Source organism: Emys orbicularis, chromosome 7 (assembly GCF_028017835.1).
Source record: "Emys orbicularis isolate rEmyOrb1 chromosome 7, rEmyOrb1.hap1, whole genome shotgun sequence".
Taxonomy (NCBI): Eukaryota; Metazoa; Chordata; order Testudines; family Emydidae; genus Emys; species Emys orbicularis.
This window is the reverse complement of record NC_088689.1, coordinates 99,708,323-99,720,825: the sequence shown is the minus strand read 5'-3', so window position 1 is coordinate 99,720,825 and position 12,503 is coordinate 99,708,323. Positions and strand designations below refer to the sequence as shown.

Below are 12,503 nucleotides of genomic sequence, written 5' to 3'. Positions count from 1 at the left end.
CAAAAGAAAGCCTGAAACCTGATATTCTCTGACAAATTGATGCCACAAAGCGATGAGTATAGGCACTGCCTTTGGAAATCAATGGGGATTGTGGGTAACTCCCACACCCCTCAGGATAAGACCCCAAGTTATTATGAGTATTACAGTAGCACCAAGATCAAGGCCCCATTGTGTATGGCACAATCATATAGCAAGAGAGATCTTACCACCACACAGTTTACAATCTAAAACAATACATGGTGGAAGGGGGAAACAGAGGCACAGAGAGGCAAAGTGACTTGCTCATGGTCACCCAGCAGGTCATTGGCAAAGCCAGGAATAGACCCCATGTCTCCTGATTCCCAGTCTAGTGCCCTATCCCCTGGATCACACTGCCTCTCTGTAAAATGGGATAAATGTTGGGAGCAAAACTTAGCTGCTAAGAGCATTCCATTCCCCATTGTATGAGAGGTTCAGTCTATATCAATGCATAACAACATACAGAGTGTGGTAAGATGAACTCCTGAATGAAAGGGCTGAGGGGAAGCGTCTATCAGCAGCTGCATGTTTGCAACCAAATTTTTGTTTCTTAAAGCCATGGTCAGGGGAACCTTCAAAGCTGCAATCCCACACATTCCTCCCACACACACTGAAAAAGGCTGTGAGATGCCTACAAAACACTGCTGTCTAGCACTGCTTAGGCCAGCTAAGATTTATGCTACCTCAGTACACATAATTACTGAAATTGCAGTAGCATCTAGGAGCAGGACCCCATGGTGCTAGGTGCTGTACACGGTAGAACAAAAAAACGGTTCCTGCCCCAAAAAGCTTCCAATTGAAGTATTTTTTTACCCCATCCTTCCAATCAATCATCATCCCATTTTGTCTGTTTTGTCCTGTGATACAATCTGGGTATGCTCTCTGGAGCAGGAGCTATCTTTGCAGCTTGTCCACGCAGGGAATAGCACAATGGGGCCCTGATTGTGGTCCACAGGTAGTATCATCATATAAACACCATCACACACATTTCCTTTTCCAGGTTAGGGGATGTCAGGGCTTTCTCTGCATTTCCTAATACAGAGTTAGGTTTTAAGACTAAATGTTCCAACATAATATTCCTCATGACTTAAACAAATTTGTATTGTCAAAGAGCTGTATAAAATAACACAAATTTACAAAGGTGATCAGTATTACTATTCCCATTTTACAGAAGGGACATGACTTACCCAAGATCACCAACAAGCCAGTGGCTGAGCCAGAAACAGAACCCAGGTCTCCCGAGTTCCAATCGGATGTTCTAGCCACTAGGCCACACTGATCCCACATGTATTGATGAGATCGTAAGTAACAGTTCTGATCCCAGGACACAGAGAACCTGAATATTTTCTCAAGTTCATAGCAGGTTAGTACCAGAGTCAGGCAGAAACCAGTAGCCCCAATTTTCAGTTGCCATGGTTTATTAAGTCACACACTCTACTCAGAGACAGGAAGGGAACCCAGAGATCCTAATTCCCACTCACCTTGCTATAATAACTAGACCCAACTGCCTTCCAGAGTTGTGACTAGAATCCAGGAGTCCTGACTACCAGTTTCCCTGCTCTAACCACTACACTCCATTGAATACAGAAGGCTGCTGAACTTATTTATGCAACACAATAAACAGGTATGTCTTCAGCGCTGTGCATGATGAAAGATAGGTGCAAAAGCAGCTGAGGAATGATAAGGGAACTGTAAAACAAATGTATTCCTGTTGCTTTGAGGCAAACAGCCATCATTAACCAAAACCAAACAGCCTCCCTGCTCCTTACTCATCTAAACACTTATAAAGTGCAGCAAAAGTTATGCCCATGTACCACAGGGTGAATTGGCCCTTTAAGGGATTTCGTCTTAGCCCCCACCTGTGACTTTTCAGATGCCTCCCAGCTGGTGAGATAAAATGCCAAGAAACAAGCAGTTCTCTTAATAAGGAGAACTAAAGGACCATGGGTCATGGAAAGGACTTGGAAGGCATGTTTGCCACACAAGCTAGGGGAAAGACTTGGCTAGAGATACCTGCTGTGCAGGCGGCAGCAGATACCTTAGGAGGGGCCAGGCCTGTCTTGAATGATGTTGAACTCTGTTTGAAAAATTAATGCATCCCTGGGAAAAGGAGATTAAATACTGAGACATTGGAGGGAGCTTCACTGACACACTGGTTGGTTAGCTGGCCTGCTAGTTTACACAAGAGTGGGTAAGCTGGGGCAGAGGGGAAGTCTGGTGCTGGGGTTGGGCATACGCTATTGTACATAACAGCAGAAAAGGCTCTACCTGGGCCTCTGTGACGCTTCTCCATCCAGATGTAGCAGTTGCTCTGTGCCACTCCGGTCTGCGAGTCTAGGAAAGGCAGCCGGACGCTCCTCTCAGCACACAGCCTGGCGTTGTAGTTGTGGCACTGCTCCATTGCGTCTTTGTAATATTGCTCTCCAAGGCTGTGGGTTGAGGAAACAGACACCGTGTATTAGTTATTAGGATTCCCTGACTAGCTGCCATTGCTGCTTGCCTTTCCTGGCACTTTCTACACACCTGTTTTTAACACTCTCCTGACGCTCTGGCAGGATTAGATGTACCAACATAAATATTGGAGCTAGACCTTTGTAAAGATCTGTAGCCAACTCTGAAGACAACAGAACGGCTGGAGCCAAGCACTAGGGATCACTGACAAACAAACCACTGTGATATATTTTGCTCTTGGGGATTTATATCCCTAGTGCAGGCCTTCCCAGGAAACTTAAAAATTTATAAACACCTACCTCGGGACTTTGCACCCTCTGACATTCCATCACCACCACGTAGACATGCCCAAATCAGACTTTTAGTTAGAATTAACATTAGGGAGCGGACCAATGACCCATACAGATCAGATTCCCTACAAGAACCCAGCTTCCTGGAAGGTATCTGGAATTACTCCAAGTGTGATACACACCAATCCCTCCAAAGTAAGGATTTCAGACAGTTCTCCGAAAGCTTTTGGCATATTTTTCTCAAAGCTGTTTACACTGAATAATGTTCTGCATGAACCACAGAGGCTTCCTATTAATTTTTATCAAAGCAATTTTTAGTGATTTTTTATTTTATTTAATATTATTGTTATTAGTTGTCAAGTTGCATAGCACTCTAAATCTCACGAGGGTGGATTTAATGCTGATGCAAGTAACCAGCCTATTTAAATCCCAGGATGGTGGGCAGAGCCAACTGTTGGCTCCAACCATCTCCTTCCCTGCCCACTCTCTTTCTCTCAGCTTCACTCCACACCTGCCCTGTTCCCCTCAGTCCCTTCACTTTTCATTTAGATGACCTCCCTCGCCCCAAAAAAATCAAACTCACCTAACAAAAATTGTGGAACATGCTGTTTGCTGACATCACACCGATTCCTCTCTTGTGTGTGTGATGCCCCCTTTCCCCATCCTCACCTGTTTGATCTATTTAGATTGTAAGCTCTTTTGGCCAGGAACTGTCTGCTATTCTGTATTGTCTTTGGGCGCAGTTCCTCTGGGGAGTGTCCACTACCTCCTTAGACACCTTTGAGGAGCAGCAGGCACTGTTTGGGGTTCTCTGCTTGGTGTCCCCCTCTGGTTCCCTGATTTTTAACCATTGACCTCACTTCCATTCCTGTTGTCTCCTTCGCAGTCCCATGCACTCACTTGTGGCCTCGGCCTAGTGATTCCTCCCCCTTGGGGGGAGATGGGGAGGGGGCTTTTAATTTTGGGCAGGTCTAGACTCATTTGTCCAGTACCCGCAAATAGTACTCTGTGTTTGTGCAGTGCCTAGCACAACAGGGCTCCATTCTTGGTTGGTCCTTAGGCACTACCATAATAAACATGATTAAATAAAGGCCCACCCCCTCAGATGAGGGACATGCTGCAGAGCCCAGCACTTACTTGATTACAGGGTACAAAGTATGTAAGGCAGGTCACAGGGTCAAAATGAAGGGTCTAGAGGGAAGATGAGCAGAGAACCTCAGACCAGCCTATTTGAATCCTCAGGAATGGTGGACAGAACCCACCAAGAACAAAAGACCCATCCTCTAGACAAGGGAAGTCCCATGGGACATAGAAATTGACTGAATACAGGGGACAAGTGAAAAAACAGGAATGGCAATAAAGGTCAAAAGGTACATAATGAGTGAACCAGATGGGGACACAGAGCAGAGAACACAGGACCAGGTTGACACCCCTTGAATCTGAAGCCCTGTTAACCAAGAGTATGAGCAACGGAAGCTGCTCAGAGCCAATCACAGCTGCTCAACTCTGGGGAGGGAGATAGGTCTCCATGGCTCTTTCAATCCTTGGCATTTCTGCCAAGAGTACTAGCAAGGGAGCCAATCAATGACATCTGTCCTGCTGAGAACTGGCTAGGAGGTCTATCAGACAGCCATCATATGGGATTTTTTTTTTTTTTTTAAAGGCATTGCTAACCCCAGCTGGAGTCAAATGGCAGAGTTGAACGGCTCTATTACCCAACTGCCAACTCCCTGAGCAACCAATCTTTCACCCTAAATATCATTTCATGAAATATCACAGAATGATGCACTATGAGAATTGTAGCTTGGAACCCATCTGTTTCCAAGCTACAATTCTCCATAAATAATTCACTATTTCATACAAGACCATTACCTTGATTTATATTTGGGTTTTCAATTAAATTTTGTACCAAATTTCTGGTTTTTAAGTGTTAAAAAGGTGGGTATCCTAAGTGGAACTGAGTAAAGGAACCAATCAGCACTTAGTAATTCTTATCCCGCTCTGACTTCTATGACTTGTCTCTCTTGCCTCTATTTCACCCCAGTGGATATACCCCCAGTTTAAAAAACTTTGTTGTAGCCAGCAAGAAACCAAGAGACATTGCTTGTTATTGAAGGGTTCTGTATCATGTGCTAACAGTAATGTTAATGATAGTAAAATTACTATAGAGAACATGTTAACAGTTGCACAGAACAAGAACCCGAAAGATATCATCCAGCATGTGAAAAATGACATCCTCTGCTTGACATATCCTATACACACAAAAACTTGGCATGTATTTCTTGGGGGGCATTATCCTCAAAATATTCTCACATCTCTCCTTTTCGCCAAACAATTTCTACCATCTGGAAATACCAATAAGGTAATTAAACTCTTGCCTTTCATTAACAGGTGAAATGTAAGTCACTTGCAGTCATTAAAAATCCCACAGTCCTTTTCATGCCCAAGGGCCTTATGCAAATTATAACTCTGGTATATTGTGCAGTTTAAATTGGATATAGAACTCCTTCACTTTCTGCTCTAAGTTGTTGTGCAGTGGGGCTGCCATTACCCAACCAAGAAGTAGCTGGATTTTAATTGATGAGTGGAGTGATCCTTGCATTTTTGGGATATTCTTTTATGCAGTGCCTTCCAGAGTAAGAAATTTGTAATGCATGTGAACCACTGCACAGATTCAAAAGTCCTTAAATATGTCAAAGACCCTGCAGTGCTAACAGAGATTCTCATTTAAATCAAGTGTTGGAGGCATGTATCTTGGAAGGAGGCTTTGAGTTCTCCCTTCCTGCTACTGTGAAGGCAGAATGATCTCAAGTTTGCCACACACAGACAACAATAAAAGTATTATGGACATAGATTTGTCACAAAATTATGGAGTAGCATTTTGGAGTTATGCCAAGAGCTGTATTTCCATCCCCACTCTCAAAATTCAGGTGACCTACCTACATGCTATGTTCATGTCCTTATCCTCTGAGTAAAACATTGATTTGATGGTCCCCCTACTTAGAGTCTTTTTATATTGTTATGCTATTCTGAAGCACATTTTCAATATATAAATCCTAGAGAGAACAAAAAATCCAATTCTGCTTGGTAATCAGGTTAGCAAAAACATCAGAGGGAAGTCAGGAACTGACAGAAAGAATACAAGACTCAGATTAAATCTAATTTTTTTCCCGTTCAAGGGTTTTTTTGTTTTTTTTTTGCTACAGCAGCACTAAAGACTCACTTAATTGAATGAGCTATAATTATAGTAATTTCAATGTTAAAATCTTGCCACAAAGTAGCAGGGAGAGGGGAAGCAGAGAATCTGGTGGCTTCAGCTTGCTAAAGAAGAGAGAATTTTATGTCTCCGATGCCAGGAGAGGAAAGAAAGAAAAAATTAATACATAAGCACAACACCCCTTTGCTTACACACACACACACACACACACACACCCTGACACTTCAATACTGGCTGAAATGACCACATCAAACCAGAGAATATGAGTCAGAGAGGAAAGGCACTCAGGCTGGCTCCATAACACAACTCAGTAATTACACACATAGCAAGGAAGCTGCTAGTTTAACAGGATGAACAACAAGACATGACACATGGGAGCTTGTGTCTTTCAGGCAACACATGAGAATTTGCACATAATATTCCATGCAAAATATCTTGCTGGACATAATGTAGAACAAAGGCACACACTTGGGATGGGGGAGCTGAGATTTAAATATCTCAATCCTGGTTTTGATCCAACACCAGTGAAGAACAAGATTAACTCATTGAAGTCAGCAGAGTTATACGGAGGAAAACTGATGTAGGCTAAAGGAGAACCAACCCCATTAACTGGGGGAAAAAACTTTCCAAAAATAAGAAGATATTAATATCCATTTCAGTTGCAAATGAAACCTCCCTGGCTCCACACCTGCACAACAAAGATTGTTTCATCCACGGTCCTCTCTGTTTATGCACAGCACAGAAAGATTTGACAGCCAAACAAGATTACGTGAGGGATAAAATGGTCCACAGAACCAACTAAGAGAGCCATCGTCCCTATAGGTTTCTGATTGTCAGGTTAGCACTAATCTTAGCAAGTTCAACACCACAAAGTAGTATGTGGCATAAGTCACACCTTTTTTAAAAATTCAGTGGAGTAGGGAGGTCCTGGTTACAGTACTGTTGTCAACCAACACAGTTAAAGCATAGTTCTGTGTTGCAGCAGACTGAATTTCATTATGCTTTAGCCATGTCCTCAACTATGCTATAGATTTGGACATATCTCCCTTTACAGCTAAATTTGTAGCATAGACAGGAGTTTAAGCTATATCCATACTACAGATGAAACACTCAACTGCTTGCTAGGACAGTTCCCCGATCAGTGCATGTAGCAATCGTTTGCCCTGATAACTGATCAGTAAATGATGCTATTGACAAAACAAGTCTCTTCTCCACTTCAGTTTCTAGAAGCAATCCTGTCCACTGGAGAGAGCCCTCCTGGACTGAGTTAAAAGACCTGGACTCTATTCCCAGTTCTTCTACTCACACAGAGTGCTATTAACAGCTCTGTGCCTCATTTCCCCCCATGTTCGAAACAGGGATAATTCCACCAACTACCCTCCCTTGTAAAACACTTTTAGGCTATGTCTACACTTGAAGAGTTTTTGCGCTATCAGTTTCACGGTGATAGTGAACCAGTGAAAGTAAAGCCCTGGTTTGTGTACTTACTTTCACAGGCGTCAGAGAGTGTTTACATTTGCAGCACTTCCCCCATGAGAGCAGCGCACTGAGGGCAGCTATCCCACAGTGCAGCCCTCTCCATTTTGACAGATAGTGTGTGAGTGAGAGAGAGTGAAGGGCATCCTGGGTCTCTTCACAGCCTCCTCTCCCCGTACACTGATCAGCTCCAGTAGCTAAGCATTGCTCCAAACAGGGGATCTTGGGTCCCTAGAGCAGCCATTGTCACCTGGCCAGATAAGTGAGCGCTTGCCAAGAAAACAGGAAGGGAAGTTTCAAAGTTCCCGGGGCTTTACAGGCTCCTGGATGGATGTCTGTTTTCCTGGCATCAGAGCAGCAGAGATGCTGGCCAGAGTGGTCACCTAGGCACTGTGGGATATGCTCCGGAGGCTAAAAGCTCTGTAAACAGGAAGAATGTATCTTCACTTGCACATCACCGCCAAAAGCATCACCAGTAAGAGCTGTACGCCGCTCGTGGAGGTGGTTTTCTTTTTGCGATGAAACTTCTGAGTTTCACTGCAAAAACTCTTTGGCAAGTGTAGACGCTCCCACAGTTTTTGAGCAAAAAATGAAATTTTTCCGCTTTAAATGGCAAATGTAGACATGCCCTTAGTCTCTTGGGTTAAAGGCACTACATAAGCATTAAATATTATAGCAGTTTTCAGGATGGAAAATTTTCCTAAAGGTGTTCGGAAACAGAATAGGATTCCCCTTAGCAGATAACATGGTTTGGACTGTAGAGTGGGCCAAAGATCAGGAGATGGAGGAATCAAAAGCGGGTGGGGGAGGGAGAGAACACAGGAGAGAAACATCTTAATGGAAGAGTGAAAACTTTTCCACAGACAAATGGCTGGATATTCTCTTTTTAAAATACATAACCTAGTTTTTTATTGAAGTCATATCAATACTTTTATACAGTTCAAGCTAATAATGCACATTTCTAAGATACAATTAAAAACTAGATGTCTGAGCTTAATGCACAAGCTGATTGTATTGATACACTATTGCTGTGCATTCAAACAGCTTAAATAGACTCAAAATATCAAATAAAGCAAAAGATTTTTTAAAAATTTAATGGATTTCTGGCTAAATCCTGCATATGCAAAAATATCTTGATTCAACGAGGGAAAAAAGAGCAAATTCTGTGTCTTTGCTTCTATTCTGAAAAAGTAGACCAGAAATTTGCTCTGCAGCCAATATCCAACCTAATCCCTTCCCAGTGGTTCAGTCCATACTAGAGAAAAACAAAAGCCTATTGGCTGCATCCTCTTTTAACAATGAGCTAACAAGTTCAACATGATTTCCCTGCTCAATGTAGACTTGTTTTCCAAACTGTGAGTCATGACCCTCGAGGGGGGGAGGGGAAGGGGCATCTTGAAACATCAAGCCAGCAGGGAGGAGGGTAAATAGCAGGGTGAGGGAAGGCAGAAGATCTGAAGGGAGCTTAGCTGGTCCTGGGTCCTGCACTGCCTGCTGGGCCCTCCTGCTGGACCCCATGGCAGCTCCTCCTAGTGCCATTGGAAACCTAAAGTCAACAAGGAGGGGGAGACAGGGCTGCCATTTAAGTAGGGCAGGGGGAGACAGGGAGACTGTTCATGGTCCCATTGCAAGGCAGAGAGCAGAGGTGAACAGAGCTGGCTATGTAGAGGCTAGTCCCTGCCACTGGCAGCAAAATCCAAGGGCTGGCAGTGCTGAAATGAGACACCACCACCCCCAGCTTGACAGGGAGCTGTGGTGCAGAGAAGGGACAGGGAGGAGCCTGAGCTGCCACCCCCACTGAGGCAGGCGTGCCCAATCCATGCACTCTGGCCTGCGATGGCAACTCCCCCCTGAGACCTGGGGGTGGACCAGGGCTGGATGTAAGAATGGGGAGCAGGGCTGAAAAATCTGCTCCAGCCCCAAAAGTATCTGAATTCGCACCATTGCCCCTGGGGGCCATGTTACCAGATGTGAGCCCAAAGGTGGTCACAACATGAAAGAATTCAGGAACCACTGAAATAAACCATTTTTCTACAGGACATAGAAACATATTATGCTTTCTGTTATACACAAATTCTTTTCCTAGCTCTGTGACCTTTAGCAACCTAGTTTCATAGAATCATAGAATATCAGGGTTGGAAGGGACCTCAGGAGGTCATCTAGTCCAACCCCCTGCTCAAAGCAGGACCTAATCCCAACTAAATCATCCCAGCCAGGGCTTTGTCAAGCCTGACCTTAAAAACCTCTAAGGAAGGAGATTCCACCACCTCCCTAGGTAACCCATTCCAGTGCTTCACCACCCTCCTAGTGAAAAAGTTTTTCCTAATATCCAATCTAAACCTCCCCCACTGCAACTTGAGACCATTACTCCTTGTTCCCCCTTCTGTTTCCTGTCTCACCCTTTGTCTCATCTATTTGGATCATAAAGTGTTCAGGGCAGGGACTACATACACTGCCTAGCACACTGGGTCCACATTCTCAGATTTTACCTAATCTATACCATCCATGATTTAAAAAAATCTATTTTAAAAACAGCTTTAGCTAACACACACACTGGTAATTAAACATCCACCATTAGTTTTTAAAAACAGCTGTTAATTTACATTTTATGTTAAAAAAATAAAAAAAAAACCAACAAGTGCCCTTTCATTAAAAATAATAAAATTCCATGCTCATGTGACAAGTGGATAACTTGATACTTGTATTTTGCTTGTTTTTAGACTGAACTAAGACCAGAAAATGTATAAAAAGTCTCACACAGATCAGAAGAATGGGGAGGGTTAGGAGGATGTTTGGCTCAATTATCCCTTATTTAAAAGCATGTTACTACAATACTCTACAGTAATAATCCAGTTACATTGTAGTAACATTTTGATGCAGTGTAGCATTTGGTGCTGGGGATAACGATACTAACCTCCTTTGTAAAGTGCTTTGAGATCTAGTGATGAAAAACACTATATAAAAGATATTCTATATTTTGGGCTACTACTCTACAATACCCATACACCTGTATCTTTATAGATATCTGGGGACCTATACAGCCCCAATTACTGTGTACCTGTGCACCTCACAATCATTAATGGATTTTATTCTCACAATCCCCATAAGAGACAGGGAAGGACAATCTGCTTTTTACACGTGGGGAACTGAAGCACAAGGCATATTAAGTAACCTACCCAGGGATCTGTGAGAAACACATGACTGAGACAGGAATTCACCCTAGGGTACCTGAGGTCCATTGCACTGCCTTGACTCCAAGACCACCCTTCTCTCCCTCTGCCCCAGGCTCAAATGGTGTGATTTGCAGAAAGAGAAAGTGATGCCCTTGTTGCTAAAACTGTCCTTTCCCCAAGGAATTTTTTAAGAATACCTGCTGTTTAGTGTGTTCCAGATAACTTTTGTTTGCTCTTCTCAAGTTTCTTTAGAGACAGTAAAGATTTGACAATGTCCAGAGGGGAAAGAAAGAGGAACTCAATCAGAAGCATGGAAATCATATCACACACCTGGACTTAATCCCAAATACTGCTTCCTAACCACAGTCTGCCACATGACAGCCATTATTATGATGTACTGGAGAATCAAAGCAGATTTGTAAGCTTATAACCTCAAGAGGTTATAAGCAATGTCATCACAATTACAAGTATCAGAGGGGTAGCCCTGTTAGTCTGAATCTGTAAAAAGCAACAGAGGGTCCTGTGGCACCTTTAAGACTAACAGAAGTATTGGGAGCATAAGCTTTCGTGGGTAAGAACCTCACTTCTTCAGATGCAAGATTGTCTTGCATCTGAAGAAGTGAGGTTTTTACCCACGAAAGCTTATGCTCCCAATACTTCTGTTAGTCTTAAAGGTGCCACAGGACCCTCTGTTGCTTATCACAATTACACACAACCACCACCTCTGTCAAGGCCTATCATCCTTATCCTACCTAACACAAAACCCTCTTCAATTTAAACCCTGCATGCTGGCTGGCTGAATCACCATGATTTTTCAACTCCAGTTTTTAAAACAGCACTTTTGCTCCTTTACACCATGTTTATCAAGAATATGAGGGGAGCTGGCCCTTTTCACACCCTGGTGAGGTTAGGAAGCTATAGTCCTTACCCTTAGGGAAGTCTTGCAACCACCCCTCTCATACCTTCTCTTATTCCTAAAATTTAGGAAAGGGGGGGCGGGGGCAGGGCTGCTGGTTTAGAAGGTCAAAGGAACTGTAGCCTTTCCAGCTCTCAGCACCTGGGTAGGGCGCAGTAACTTGTGCTCCCATATGGATCCCCTGGAAAGAGAAGCTGCAACCTCTATTCTAGCCTGAGCCTTGTAGAGGACCCTGTTCCCCACGGCAGATCTATAAATGGAGCTGTCTTCTTCCCAGTTCCACGGGGGGGAGGGAGGACAGGAAATGCCTCCCTGCTATTCTTGGTGGTGCCCCGAGGATGATAATCCTCCCTCATGCTGTAAGTGGGGCTTTGCCTCCTCCATTCTCCCCCCCAGGGACCCCATTGAGACCATCCTGTGAGGGTGGTCTCCTCCCCCCATTCCCGCCGCAAGGGGTCCCTGCTCCTCCCCGCTCCCAGGCCCACCGTGCGCCGGGATCCCCACTCCGCCTGAGGAGCCGGGCTGAGAAACTTTGCGCCTAACAATGAAAGCCCCAGGTGGTCCTCCGCGCCACCGCCGTTCCGGGTCACTTAGATTCTCCCGAGGGGAGGGAGCCCAGCCGCGGCCCGGGCTGCTCCGCGGAGCGCTCGGGGGGCAGGAAAACGGGGGAGAGGGGGAACCACTCACAGCTTCACCACATTCTGTACCACCGCCGCCATCTTCCCTCCGTCGCCTGGGCCCGTGTGGCCGTCCAGTGCGCACGCGCCGGGCGCAGAACGGCTGCTACCGACTCACCCCGCCTACCCTACGTTGCGCATGCGCCAAGGACCGCTGGCCCACCCCTCTCCTTCCACCCCTCGCCTCCGCCGCTTGACCATAATTACGCATGCGTTGAAGGAAAAATACGCGCCTTCCCCTTCTCTGTGTCACCAATACGCATGCGCTACCGCAGAGGCGTATAC

At 44.7% G+C, this 12,503-nt stretch overlaps 1 protein-coding gene across 4 annotated transcripts in view; it reads right to left on the bottom strand.

Annotated features, from left to right (window-relative positions):
- The window catches only part of DPF2 (double PHD fingers 2), a 35,744-nt gene extending 23,463 nt beyond the window's left edge, over nt 1-12,281 (bottom strand). For all 4 annotated transcript variants that reach the window (XM_065408742.1, XM_065408744.1, XM_065408745.1 and 1 more), the window contains exons 1-2: nt 12,229-12,281; nt 2,287-2,447 (exon numbers count right to left, since the gene is read on the bottom strand). In XM_065408742.1, the coding sequence (XP_065264814.1) occupies nt 2,287-2,447; nt 12,229-12,260 (193 nt within the window). In that variant the 5' untranslated portion in view covers nt 12,261-12,281. The remainder of the gene's footprint in view (nt 1-2,286; nt 2,448-12,228) is intronic.
- Nucleotides 12,282-12,503: the final 222 nt, after the last annotated feature.